Genomic DNA, 15,311 nt, shown 5'->3' on the forward strand with positions numbered 1-15,311 from the left:
AATCATCTCCCTACTGGGTCCTCTGTACTCCTGGGCCCCATATCAGTCATTGGGTGCACTGGTTGTTATAGTTACACCCCCGGCTGTAGCCCTTGGAGTCTTTGAGTGTTTTGCATGAGGCCCCTGTGGAGATGGGAGACGCTCTGAGCTCAAACACCTGCTATGACTCCCAGAACCTGCCTCCAGAAAACTTGGCAACCGCAGTTATATTTAGCCAGCAGAGCTCACTGACTGAATAATGCCGGGTAGACATAATGTGGATCAGTTGCAGTTTCCAGGATAATGACGGAGAGCCTGCTGCCACACAATGTCCTATTATACACAGAGAAAATATACAGAAGATAAGAAAGAGGATGGCGAAAGAAGCGCAAGCTTGCAGGGTACAACCTCCATTCTAGTCCTTACTTATACGGTGTCTCAAGGCTGAAGGCTGAGTTATACAGTATCACTAATGTATTATAAGGCATAATGTACCCCCTACTGTAAATTCTAAGGATATTAGAAGTCACTGAGGGCTTCTGTGACCATATAAAGGCACAAGGCTGCAGGCTGAGTTATACAGGGAACTCTGAGTATCACTCATGTATTATAAGGGATAATGTACCCCCCACTGTAAATGATAAGGATATACGAAGTCACTGAGGGGTTGTTCTGTGACCATATAAAGGCACAAGGCTGCAGGCTGAGTTATACAGGGAACTCTGAGTATCACTCATGTATTATAAGGGATAATGTACCCCCTACTGTAAATGATAAGGATATTAGAAGTCACTGAGGGGTTGTTCTGTGACCATATAAAGACACAAGGCTGCAGGCTGAGTTATACAGGGAACTCTGAGTATCACTCATGTATTATAAGGGATAATGTACCCCTACTGTAAATTATAAGGATATTAGAAGTCATTGAGGGGTTGTTCTGTGACCATATAAAGGCACAAGGCACAAGGCACAAGGCTGAGTTATACAGGGAACTCTGAGTATCACTCATGTATTATAAGGGATAATGTACCCCCTACTGTAAATGATAAGGATATTAGAAGTCACTGAGGGGTTGTTCTGTGACCATATAAAGGCACAAGGCTGCAGGCTGAGTTATACAGGGAACTCTGAGTATCACTCATGTATTATAAGGCATAATGTACCCCCTACTGTAAATTATAAAGATAATAGGAGCCACTGAGGGGTTCTGTGACTATATAAAGGCATAAGTGCTTTTGTATAGGTCACAGACTTCTAATATACTTATATTTTATAAAAGGGGGTTCCGTTTTGATAATAAAAACTTTTAATGAGTCACCTGACACACGACATAATTATGCAGAATTATAACTAACAACGTGTCTAAGCATCGTCTGTAAGGATTTATTATTCAGGATATTCATGTTTTTTGTACGTTATGACTTTATACATTTTATTACATATTAGTAAGTCTGGAGACAGGGCATTAATCATATTTGATGCTCAGAAATGTAATCAATCCCAGGGACATATCCCTCTTGGCTGGATGTATGAAGAGGTGTGCAACAGCAGTAGTTTGCAGACGTCCCCAGAGTTTGTGACTTGAACTTGAATTTCATCAGGGTGCCTAGAAAGTAGAGCAGAGTATGAATTAATTTGCCTGAAAAATTGGGTCATTATTATTACATTTTTTTAGCTGGTTCTTTCCTTATAGCCTTATAGGATGCATCCTGACAAATAGAAGTGAGCCACCACTTTCATGTCTACAGTATAATTATACTATACAATTATAGGTAGTTTACCTCATTAGGTGCAATACAAACAGCTGACTGGTTGCTAAGGGTTAATAGACCTTACGTAAAAATTGCCTTCATAACTTGAGTTATGGCTATTGCATACTGCTCGGGACCTGGGGTTTTCCGAATAACGTATCTTTCTGTAATTTGCTTCTTCAAACCTTATGTCTACTAGAAAGTCATGTAAACATTAAATAAACCCAATAGGCTGGTTTTGCTTTGAATAGGGATTAATTATATCTTAGTTTGGATCAAGTACAAGCTACTGTTTTATTATTACAGAGAAAAAGGAAATCATATTTTAAAGGGCATGTAAAGCCAAAAAAATAAAATCCCATTTTTACTTTCTTTAATGAAAAAGAAACCTATCTCCAATATACTTTAATTAAAAAATGTGTACTGTTTTTATAAGAAACCTGACTGTATGCAGTGAAATTCTCCCTTCATTTACTGCTGTGGATAGGAATTGTCAGACGGTCCCTAACTGCTTAGCAGGGAAACAATCATATTTATGTACAGCAGGGGGAGCCCCCGCCTTACTTCCCAGCCATGCAGAACTCAAGCAGCTTTGTTTATGACGATCCCTAAGCAGCCCAGACCACACTGAGCATGTGCACAGTCTTAGTCTTGCAAAGATGTTTAACAAAGTTACAAGATGGTGACCCCCTGTAGCCAATTTTGAAAGCATAAATTATTTGTTTGATTAGGCTTGTGGTGCAGTAAGTTCATGTTTATATTTAGTATACAAAATACATCATTTCTAGCCTTATTCTATTTTAGACTGTACATGCCCTTTAAAAATCTTGAGTAAGGGAGCTGCTATCTGGTTACCTTTCTATTGTTCTGTTGTTAGGCTGCTGGGGGAAAGGGGAGGAGGTGATATAAAGAGTGACTGAAGTTTATCAGAGCACAAGTCACATGACTGGGGGCAGCTGGGAAACTGACAATATGTCTAGCCTCAAGTCAGATTTCAAAATTAAAACAGATTTCAAGGCAGAATTCTGCTGGAGCAGCACTATTAACTATTTTCCCATGACAGTATCCCTTTAAGGGAAACTGAAGATAAAACTCCATTGCTGTAATTACTTTTATTTTCTACAGAATGTGTTTAATTGTTAGAGGCATAGTGAATAATTTGTCCAGCCTGCTCACGTTACACCTCTAAATATCCTTAGTGGATCCAGGGGGGCTGCTCAGTCGAATTGAGAAGCTATACTAAGGCCACAGCAGGCCCCAAGTTACCAGAGGTGGCAAAAAGCTGCTCCCGGTCAACTTTCCTTTCATTAAACTGGAAATTTGTGTGTGTGGGGGGGGGGGGTGATCACTAGTGGGCTTTTTCTTTTAACTTTTTACAGGAGGGCCCTGACCACCAATGATTTTTTTTTAATTGTAGGGTAGGGGGCTCTGGCTGCCAATGGGTTTAACTTGTAGGGGGAACCCTGGCCACTAATTAATATTTTTAAAACATGTAGGGGAGCCCTGGTTGGTTGCGAATGTTTTTTTTTTTTAACTTGTGGCCAAGGTAGGGAATTGTATTGTTCTGGGCACGGCGATTTCAGATGGTGGCCCTGGCGGTGACATTATTTTGGGGACTGGGGAACACCAGAGATGTCACCAGAAGAGGCTGGCCAATAAGAATGTTAATATATATGAATTGTGTTACAACAGCGCCACCTGCTGGTCAGTTTCCCACCAGTCTGACCAGCAAGTAGTCAAGGAAGTTGTCAGGAGAAAGAAAGAGGCTGCTCTGATGTTCTTCTGCTTAGGAATACAATAAAAAAACCTCTCTCACATCTTTCCTAAGCAGAACATCAGCCTCTTTCTTTCTCCTGACAACTTCCTTGACTACTTGCTGGTCAGACTGGTGGGAAACTGACCAGCAGGTGGCACTGTTGTAACACAATTCATTCATATTAAAACTACATGTATCCTTTAATATCTTTGAATAAAAATAAAATAAATAATGAGTGTAAATGACAAAATGCTTAGAATTGCATATTTTAAAGGTTTACGTATCCTTTAAAGGGACAGTATAACCTTTGTTTAACATGAGTGCAATGAATATAGCTTGTGCTGATCATACTGTTTGCCTGTTTAAAGGGCATGTAAAGGCAAAAAAATAAAATCCCATTTTTACTTTCTTTGAAAAAGAAACCTATCTCCAATATACTTCACTTTAATGTGTACCGTTTTTATAAGAAACCTGACTGTATGCAGTGAAATTCTCCCTTCATTTACTGCTGTGGATAGGAATTGTCAGATGGTCCCTAACTGCTGAGCAGGGAAACAATCATACTTATGTACAGCAGGGGGAGCCCCCGCCTTACTTCCCAGCCATGCAGAACTCAAGCAGCTTTGTTTATGACGATCCCTAAGCAGCCCAGACCACACTGAGCATGTGCACAGTCTTAGTCTTGCAAAGATGTGTAACAAAGTTACAAGATGGTGACCCCCTGTAGCCAACTTTGAAAGCATAAATGATTTGTTTGATTAGGCTTGTGGTGCAGTAAGTTCATGTTTATATTTAGTATACAAAATACAGCATTTCTAGCCTTATTCTATTTTAGACTTTACATGCCCTTTAAGCAGCGAGGCACCTCCAATTTACCATTGACCCTGGGCCGAATTTCCCCCACTTAAAGAACTAAAGCCTAGAAGTATCTAGAAATATTATACATTATGTTTGGTGCTTCTGTACCAGCCCAAGGCAACCACAGCCCTTTAGCAGTATAAATCTGTCTCCAAAGATGCCCCAGTAGCTCCCCATCTTCTTTTCTGCTGATTCACTGCACATGCTCTGTGCTGCTGTCACTTACTGAGCTTAGGGACCCACTCACAATATACAGTACACATAGAATAGAAATGTCACAATATAAGGCTGATTAGTAATTAATACAGATAATTAATACATGGCAGCACAGAAACCAGTGCAATTAGCATCAGAATTTAATAATCAGCTCTGTAGCATCATCTTATATTACAGACTAGGGATGGGTGGATTTGACCCGTTTCGTTAAAAATTCGCTGCCGGCGAAATGTTGCAGACGGCCATTAAAGTCTATGGGCGTCAAAAAAAATTGTCGCGCTGCGAAAAAAATTTTGATGCGCATCTTTTAATTTTGACGCATGGCGGCATACAAGTCTATGGGCGTCATTTTTTCAGCGAAACAAGCCGAAAAAATTCACCCATGCCTATTACAGACCAATCTAATTTTCTGCTTGATAAAAGTGCTAGTGCTTTTTTTTTTCCAAGGAGATCTTGCCCGGGGTAAGAATCACTGTGAGGGACCATAGTTATTTACTGGAGCAGCATAAATCAAAGAAGCACCAAATATAAGGCACCGGCAACACGTTTTTGACGGCAGCACAGCAACATCTGAGGATGGTGGATAAACAGTTAGAGAAAAAGGCCTTTAGATTTTTTCTTTTTTTTTTAAAAATGAACAAAACAGAAAACTGAAAGAGGTTTTTACATTTTTTATTTGGTGTTAAATAAGTCCACAAGAAAACAAAATCCGTTACTCTGGTGTACATGAATTAGAACAATACAACCACAAAGGAAAAAAAAATACATATATTGTTTTTTTTATAAAAACAGAATTTCAGCCCCAGAAAAAGGAATGGAAAACTGTTTTCAGTGCGGAGGATTTGCAATGTGCTTCATACAACAGAGCGTTCAGCGTTTTGCCATCCATGGATGGATAGAACTGCTCCACGAGGGGAGACCTTTTTATTTAATTTAAAGGAGCTTCTGCATCATGTTTGTGAGCATTTGGCTATGTTAAAGGGATACTGTCATGAGTTTACGGTGTCATTTTTATTTCTAAATTGCAATGCAATTCATTCTATTAAGTAAAATGTCATTCCAGAACCAGCAAGTTTATTTTTTTAGTTGTAATATTGGTGTGTAGGTGCATCTCCGTTAATTCTGCCTGGTCATGTGCTTTCAGAAAGAGCCAGCACTTTAGGATGGAACTGCTTTCTGGCAGGCTGTTGTTTCTCCTACTCAATGTAACTGAATGTGTCTCAGTGGGACCTGGATTTTACTATTTGCTCTAAGATCTACCAGGCAGCTGTTATCTTGTGTTATGGAGCTGCTATCTGGTTACCTTCCCATTGTTCTTTTGTTAGGCTGCTGGGGGGAAAGGGAGGGGGTGATATCACTCCAACTTGCAGTACAGCAGTAAAGAGTGTCTGAAGTTTATCAGAGCACACGTCACATGACTGGGGGCAGCTGGGAAACTGACAAATGTCTAGCCCCATGCCGGATTTCAAAATTAAATATAAAAAAAAATCCATTTGTTCTTTTGAAAAAAAAAAGTGCAGAATTCTGCTGGAGCAGCACTATTAATTTATGTACTTTGAAAAAAAAAGTTCTCATGACAGTTTCCCTTTAGAAAAAAAAATCTTGCCAAGCTTGATGTATTACTTGCTGTTGAAGGTGCAAGTGTTTGTGCGGGAGCAGTGAGAGTTATGACAGAGGCTCTGTAAGTGTGTGTGTGTGTGTGTGTGTGTGTGTGTGTGTGTGTGTGTGTGTGTGTGTGTGTGTGTGTGTGTGTGTGTGTGTGTGTGTGTGTGTGTGTGTGTGTGTGTGTGTGTGTGTGTGTGTGTGTGTGTGTGTGTGTGTGTGTGTGTGTGTGTGTGTGTGTGTGTGTGTGTGTGTGTGTGTGTGTGTATATATATATTATATAGGGTACAGGACAGGAGACCTCAATACAAAATAAACTGTCATGTAAGAAGTGAATTGATGGAACTGATATGAAGTAAAGCCTTCATTGCAGGAGGATTAACACACTTTTTTCAGTGCAGTTTTAGGGGGAAAAAAAAAACCCTTTCAGGAAGCTCCAGAAACTTTGTTTTTAATAAGACAAAAAAAAAAAAAAACAACATGAAAATGAAAGTCTTTGCACGTATATAATCCTCAAAGAAACTTCTGAAAAATCTCAATGGTGTACAAATAAGGATCAGACTAAATGTTTAGTTTCAGTAATAGTCATGGTGGGTAGGGAGCATCGGATATCAACCCAAAAGAAATTCAGTATCACCGTGGAACAGAGCGCTGCATGTACCAAACGATCAAATTCTAATTCGCCAGAGTCCCGATACTGAAACAGCATTTCTCTTCAAAGGAGAAGGAAAGGCTAAAATTTTAACAGAAATGTCTATATAAATACACCAGTAAACCTGTATCTCTTTCCTTCTATTGTGTACTCATGGGCTTCTGTATCAGACTTCCTGTTTTCAGCTTAAACCTCCAGGGCTAGGGCTTGAGCATGCTCAGTTTGCTCCCTTCTCCCTCCCTGCTGTAATCTGAGCTCAGAGCTATGAGTGAGCAGGGAGAGACTCAGGCAGGAAGTGATGTCACACCAAGCTAATATGGCAGCTGCTACCCTAAACAAACACATAGAAATTCTAGAGCAGTTTACTCCGGTATGGTAAAGCATTCTGCAGAATAGATATAGTGTTATAGCTTGCACTATTGTGGCTCATCTATTGGCAATAAACTGCTTGGTAGCTTTCCTTCTCCTTTAATCCTATCCACAAAACAAGCCAAGAAAAAAAACAAAAAAACAACAGTTTAAGTGAATGAACATACAGAATTCAATACTACTTTTAACTCAAATCTTAAACACCGTCTTACTTACGACTTGTATTGCCTTAAAAATTAGACTACTGTTCCAAAACAACTTGTTGCATTTCCTGGTGTTCTAAACATGCTTTTTAAAGGTTTTTTTTTTTTTGTTTTGTTTTTCTAATGTTTGGTACAATTTTTTTTTGAATTTTCAGATATTGCTCTTTTTGTGCTTGAACCTCTTTGCATAAAGTGTTAAAAGCACACAGAGTTTGCTATTTTTTTGTACAGTTTGCACGCTTTTCGACACTGTGCTGAATTAATGGGCTTAAAAGAAGAACACAGACCGACGGTCGCCATTTACGCATTTAATGTAGAGAAAATAGTTATTTATTGCCACACACGCACTTGCCCACAGCATCTGTTCAGACACACATAAAAAAAAAAAAAAAAAACGAAACTGCGAGACTAAGTAACAAGAACAACACTACAGGGAACCAATCGTGGCAGCCACAGGATTTGAAGTAAACAACTCCAGCCAACATCGGAACAAAGGGGCCCCCCCTGCAACAATTGCGTTATTTGGTTGTATCCTAGAAAATATGCAAAATAAAAACTCATAACAACCAATCACAAAATATATTTAAATGGAGCAGCACAATTAGCTTCCTTTGTAATGGGCGTCTATTGCCGTCATTATTACAGGTATGGCACCCGTTATCCAGAATGCTCGGGATCTGGGCATAATGGATCTTTCTGTAATTTGTCTACGAGAAAATAATCTTAACATTAATGGGAAAACATGTTTTTTTTTTTTTTTCAAACTGCATCAGTTAATAGGGCTGCTCCAGCACTAATCTGAACTGAAATCCATTTCTCAAAAGAGCAAACATTTTTTTTTCTTTTTATATATTCAATTTTGAAATCTGACATGGGGCTAGACATATTGTCAATTTCCCAGCTGCCCCCAGTCATGTGACTTGTGTCTGCACTTTAGTATGGAACTGCTTGGAAACTGTCAATCTGTCTAGCCCCATATCAGATTTCAAAATGGAACATAAAAAAAAATCTGTTTGCTCTTTTGTGAATTGGATTCCGTGCATAAGTCTGCTGGAGTAGCACTATTAACTGATGTGTTTTGGAAAAAAAAAACAAAAAAACTTGTTTTCCCATGACAGTATCCCTTTAAATAAACTGGTTGGCTCCCAATAAGGATTACTTATATCTTGGTTTTGATCAAGTACAAGCTATTGTTTTATTATTACAAAGAAAAATGAAATAATTTTTTAAAATTTGGATAAAATGGAGTCTATGGGAGACTGTCTTTCTGTAATTCTTTTTGGGTAACGGGTTCCCGGATAACCGATCAAATACCTGTACAATTTAATGCTCAGAATAATAATAGAAAAAAAGGATCATAGTATAGAGACATATACTCTCTCCATTGAAGGGGGGTTTACCAGATCTGTGGCTTTCACTTTTAGCATTAAAACTAAGTTATCACAAAACATAATTGAATAGAGAACACAGTATTCTTTAAGTCTCTAAAGCACAATCTCATTGCTTCTACTGTCATTTTTTTAATTTTTTTTTTTTTATTTTAATTTTTTTTTTTCTCCATTGAAGACTAGGGCAAGCCATTCATGCTAGTCTCCCACATTCAGAAAGGCACTGATTGATTACAGTGTTATGCATCTCTTTAGTTTTGAAATATATCCAAAAAAACAAAACAAACCAAAAGCTCAAGTCTGAGCGGTAGATGAAGCTGCAGGTTCTAAGACCTTGGGGTGAGATTTCTGGCTAGAGGTTAAACAAGGAGGTGGTTAAACAAGGATATGTAAAGGTTAGAAGCTGGAAAGCAGTGATTGTACGACACAAGCACATCCGCTCCTGATTGGACAACACAATCGTAGGTAACTATTAGGCAGAACTGCAGATTAAAGAAGGGTGGAAGTGGGAGAGACTTTAGCAGACATATCTAAAATGGTAACCAAAAAAACAGGTGAGCAGTAAAGACAACTAAAGAGAGAGAGATCTTCTCAAACCAGAAAAAAAAGAAAAAGAATAAAACATTGAGCGCTACAGCTCCACACTGGGTCAGAGCTGTGTGCGAGAGAAGAGCTCTTCTCGACAGATATCGGCCCATTCGCGCCCTCCGTCTGAAGCCGTGTCAGAGCTTGAGCTTGCGCTGGAGTAGATCTTCTTTCTGAAGCCATTGGATCTGGTTCCAGCGCTGAAGCCGATGACAACTTTTGCATCATTGCATGCAGAGACCTGATCGGTAGAGAACAGGGTCATGATATGTGTAATCATTTAAACGGATTCTGTTAGGATTCGTTTTTATTTCTAAATTACACTGCAAATAATTCACTCCTGAAAAATTTAATTCCTGAACCAGCAAGTGTATTTTTTAGTTGTAATATTGGTGTGTAGGTGCATCTCAGGTCATTTTGCCTGGTCATGTGCTTTCAGAAAGAGCCAGCACTTTAGGATGGAACTACTTTCTGGCAGGCTGTTGTTTCTCCTACTCAATGTAACTGAATGTGTCTCAGTGGGACCTGGATTTTACTATTTGTTCTTAGATCTACCAGGCAGCTGTTATCTTGTGTTAGGGAGCTGCTATCTGGTTACCTTCCCATTGTTCTGTTAGACTGAAGTGCAATATCGGACTGATCCGATAGTGGGCCTTAGGGCCCAACGATTGGATCAGAATGGAGGACAAACGGGTGGTCGGATCACAGAACTGCATCAACGAAAAGATGCGGCTGCGATCCAATGGGAATTTTTAACCCGCCTGATCGGCATCTGGCCAACTTTCGGCCAGATATCAATCGGGGACACCTGTCGGATGGCCCCAAACACAGGCCAATAAGCTGCCGACTCTTATCTGCCGCCAGCTTTTATTGGCCCATGTATGGGGCCTTTAGTCAGCGACTTGAAGGGAGCCCACATGGGACCTACAGGTAACTATTCAGTGAGTTTGCAATTGATCCTCAGCATTCAGCTCAGATTCAAAAGCCAACAGTTATGAGCCACAGGGCCCCCCTCAAGTCACTGATTGGTTACTCCAATCAGTGGAAACCAAGAGAGCTGAAAAGCAGGAAGTAGTGTTCTGGCTATTATGTTACACATCCAGTCACTCCAGCCTTTATACATTACATTTTTGCCGAAGTAACTATGTTAGAAACATTATTTTATTTTGCACAGCCTATTTACCCAGTTTTTATTTTTATACTGAGCTGTTTCAAGACAGAGTACAAGGAGCATCAGCTCTGCTACTCTCAGCCTGCGTTTTGTTTTTTACAGGCTGAAAGAAGCTGATCAGCTCCCGTCTGGAGCTCAATTTATCTGCCCGCTTCGTACCTGCACTCACTGGAAGAAACGTGGTTTGGGCCACATGGAAAATAACTGTTCAGGTAATTTACTTATTAATGAGACATGCGTGCTAAACCGAACAGATATGTCCCACCTGCCCCCCCCCTTTCAAGCCGCTGATTGTTTACCAACTGGTAAGAGAGCTGCAAAGGAGGAATTGTGTTCTGCCCAATATGTTATGACTTTACAGTTGATTATTTTTTGCAAACTATATTAGAAAACATTTTTTATTTTTTACTTCAAGCAGCCGATTTATCCAGCTTTATTTTTACACTGAACTGTTCCTTTAAAGAGCATTGGTTTTATCATACAAACTGTGTCACATTGCCAATGCTTTATGTATTCTCAAGTGTTTGCCCAGGGCTAGACAAGATATTTCATGCGGTGCTTTAGCTCAACGTGAATGTTTTTCTGCAGCAATGATAGAACAAGTTAAATCAATAAAGACCTTCTCTATCTCTTGAGGATGCCATCCTGAAGGGGATAATTCTTTCCCATTTGTATTCGCTACACAACTCTGGTCCTTTACAGTCATGTAGTTAGCTGTAATGAGAATAAGCAAGTTGTTTATGGATAATTTAAAAAAAAAACAAAAAAAAACACTTCGATAACTCCCGAAGCTCAGCCTTGGCCTCTGCAGTCACAAACTATGCAAATGTGTAACAACCAGTATATGCAATATTTTAAATCTGTTGAATGAGCTTACCGCTATGCACGGAGGCTGGCAAAGACAATAGCCACCAACAGTGCAGGGCAACCCTTTAGTTATGAGCAAGCAATTTTAGAACAGTCCAAATAGGGAATCTGTGTTGTGGCTGAGGAGGGGGCTTGCGTACTGAGAATTGACTTCCGCTTTAAAGGGGGAACTATCACGAATATAAAAATGTAATATAAGCTTCATCATACTGAAAAGAGAACCTTTGTAACTTCAGTCAATTAAATATTCTGCATCATTTCTGAAATAATCAAGTTAATGTTCACTATTCCTCTCTCAGCATCTGTTTCTCTTCATTCTGTCTTCATGCAGCAGTTGGGTGTCGGATATTCATTGACAGTTGGATCCGATATATCTTATGGGGGAGGGGCTTTTCCTTTCCTAGCAGATGCATTAGAGCTCAATCAATTAACTGATTCCAGTACAAACAAAATCTAACAAAATAACTGCCTTTTGTACAAATCCTGCATGTAGAGAGACATGATGTATTAGAGCTCACACTATTAAAATCACCAGACATCATGTCTCTCTACATGCAGGATTTGTAAAAAAGGCAGTTATTTTGTTAGATTTTGTTTGTGCTAGAATCAGTTAATAGAGTGAGCTCTAATACATCTTCTAGGCAAAAGGAGCCCCCCTATAAGATATATTGGATGTAACTGTCAATGAAGACAGAATGAAGAGAAACAGATGCTGAGAGAGGAATAGTGAAGATAAACTTATTTCAGAAACAGTACACAATTTTTAATTGATTTTATTCAGAAAGTCTTTATTCCAGTATGCTGAAGCTTATATGAAATTTTAATTTTGCCGATAGATCCCTTTTAATGTTGTTCCACTTGGCTTGACTAGCTAACAGTTTAACTGTAATATATCTCAAAAATACCCAAACCACAAACTACAACTCTATGAAGTATTTACAATAATGTAATCAGTGCATTTTTTTTTAACCACAGTCATGTAGTCTAGGCCTACTGCACCTCATTGGTTCCTGGGAATAAACTGAAAGTTTACAGAAAGCCTATGTGTGTAATCTGACTTCATTTGGCCTGGACAGCAATGCTTACAGAAGAGTTTCCCCAACCAGATGCAGGCTTAAAAGAATTATTCAGTATAAAAATAAAAAACTGGGTAAATTGATAGCCTGTGCAAAATAAAACATGTTTCTAATATAGTTAGTTAGCCAAAAATGTAATGTTTAAAGGCTGGAGTGACTGGATGTGTAACATAATAGCCAGAACATTACTTCTGGCTTTTCAGCTCTCTTGGTTTCCACCGATTGGTTACCAGGCAGTAACCAATCAGAGACTTGAGAGGGGGCACATGGGTCATAACTGTTGCTTTTGAATCTGAGCTGAATGCTGAGGATCAATTTCAAACTCACTGAACAGTTATGTCCCATGTGGCCCCCCTTATAGTCACTGACTAACTCAGAGTTAGAGAGCTGAAAAGCAGGAAGTAATGTTCTGGCTATTATGTTACACATCCAGTCACTCCAGCCTTTATACATTACATTTTTGCCTAACTAACTATATTAGAAACTTTTTTTTTTACAGCCTATTTACCCAGTTTTTAAGTTTTACACAGAACTGTTCCTTTAAAAACTCCTTACCGTCACAACAAGATCCAGATATTAATGGAGAGTACAGAGCTTTTTGCCACCAGCACTGTTTTTCCTGGACAGCGTTCACTCCCTGAAGATCAATGTTCAGTGATGGATACTAAAAGTAACAAAAGTAAGAAGTAACAAGTAACAATTAAAACAATTGCAATGTGAAAATATTGTACACTATTAAAGGGCAACTAAAGTCACTTTATAATAAGTTGACATAAGTTTTTCAATATTAATGCAATTAATGGTTTGCAGTTAGGTTGCAGCTGATGGAAAGAGGGCTTTGTTCCTGTTAGGCTGGTAAATATGGAGCAGCTTATTACACAGGGAGCTTCTAATTAGAATAACAGAATAAATAGCAGATATAGGTGTATTGAGGTTTGATAACACATCCCTTGAAACATCACTTGAAAAAGGCCATTTCCTGAGAATTCTGTGATGGGATATCAGTAAACACTGTTTTAAACATGATGTCCTATCTCTAGAACATGAAAGGAATGGCAGCACTGAATTCCTGGGGATACAGTTAAAACTAGGCTTTGCAGATTAATGAAAAACACTGTATTCTATGTTCTACAGAGCAAACACTCATTCATACAGGCTTTTATGGATTTGGCCATGTCCACATTTAGTTCTGGTGTCTGCTTTACAAGTGCAAGCCACATTAAAAGGAGAACTAAACCCTAAAAACAAATATTGCTACAAATGCCATATTTTACACAATTAACTTATTGCACCAGGCTAAAGTTTCATCTTGTCAATAGCAGCAATGATCCAGGACTTCAAACTTGTCACAGGGGGTCACCATCTTGGAAAGTGTCTGTGACAGTCACATGCTCAGTGGGCTCTGATTGGCTGTTGAGAAGCTAAGCTTAGGGCTCGTCACTAATTATCCAGCAGAAAATGAGCTTCCCCTGTAATATAAGCTGATGCTACAGGTTTGCCGATTATTAAATTCTGATGCTAATTGCACTGGTTTCTGTGCTGCCATGTAGTCATTATCTGTATTAATTCCTAATCAGCCTTATATTGTGACATTTCTATTCTATGTGTACTGTATATTGTGAGTGGCTCCCTAAGCTCAGTAAGTGACAGCAGCACAGAGCATGTGCAGTGAATCAGCAGAAAAGAAGATGGGGAGCTACTGGGGCATCTTTGGAGACACAGATCTTTACTTCTAAAGGGCTGTGGTTGCTTTGGGCTGGTACAGAAGCAAAAAAAATGTACAAACTTTCTAGCCCATTTCTTTGGTTAAACTTTAGTTCTCCTTTAAAAGGTGCACCGCTAGTATTTCTTACAGCATGCAAAGACTATGCATTGTTTTAACAAACAAGTGCCAAAGAAGCATTTGAGACAAATCGCATTAATAAATAACATTTATACTGGCATTTAGTACCATCGGATATAAAATACGCATCATAATCAATAGTCCCTAAGGCGTTCCTTGACCATATAAAGACAATAAGAAGACGTATAAAGACACCATCTCCCAAGGAAGCTGCAGACACTCATGTAAATATATGCCTGGGTGCAGAGGCATAATAAAGATCAATAAACAAAGAAATAGCCCCACTTGCAGGTCTTGTGAAAAAAAGAAAAAAAAAAGTGTAATGTTTTATTCTGAAGAGGCCTACGTTTCGGCTAGCAATCTAGCCTTACTCAAAGTGAAAATACAAACAGTGAAGTGCCTAATAAACACAATTTGGCAGGAATGAAGCGTGAGTGATGTCATGTTTGAAATGTATAATAATCAACTTTGTACCTGCCCCTGTGACAGGTGGCTAAATCCCTGTTGGATTAGTTATATAGCTATTTTTAAGTATAGGTTATAAGTGTACCAACAAGGTTACAATACATATTTAAATATTAATGTGGTTACACACCAATGCATCGTTGGATGGGCGTGTCTCGTATACCCCTGATAAATTTAATTAAGATTTTTACTACTCCCACTTACGCTGTACAAGTCGGGGACCACACCATATCCAGCGCTGATTCAAACCTCACTTGTCAATTTTTGACGTTTTTCAGGCGGTGACTGTGTATGATTTCCTATATTTAATAAGATGATACCCTAAGTTTGGGTACTTGCATGGTGTCCATTCTGAGGGGCAACCTATATTTGCCAACATGCGTTTTATGCCTTTTTTTTATGGAACGCTAATAAGGAAATAGGTCCATCAATTTAGTTATACAAAAGTGCACTTTCGGTCTACTATTTTCCTATCCTGATGTTTCCTGCTAATTCTTCTTTTTATTGTGTTCTGCTCTTTCACCAGGAGG

General features: G+C 38.9%; 1 protein-coding gene across 1 annotated transcript in view; it reads right to left on the reverse strand.

Moving 5' to 3' along the window:
• Positions 1-8,618: 8,618 nt before the first annotated feature.
• kiaa0232.S (KIAA0232 S homeolog) overlaps positions 8,619-15,311 on the reverse strand; it is a 39,317-nt gene continuing 32,624 nt past the window's right edge. Inside the window, exons 7-9 of the mRNA XM_041579393.1 lie at positions 13,029-13,137; positions 11,150-11,244; positions 8,619-9,600 (exon numbers count right to left, since the gene is read on the reverse strand). Coding sequence (XP_041435327.1) covers positions 9,424-9,600; positions 11,150-11,244; positions 13,029-13,137 — 381 coding nt within the window. The 3' untranslated portion in view covers positions 8,619-9,423. The remainder of the gene's footprint in view (positions 9,601-11,149; positions 11,245-13,028; positions 13,138-15,311) is intronic.

The sequence above is a fragment of the Xenopus laevis genome, chromosome 1S (genome assembly GCF_017654675.1).
Source record: "Xenopus laevis strain J_2021 chromosome 1S, Xenopus_laevis_v10.1, whole genome shotgun sequence".
NCBI classification, from domain to species: Eukaryota; Metazoa; Chordata; class Amphibia; order Anura; family Pipidae; genus Xenopus; species Xenopus laevis.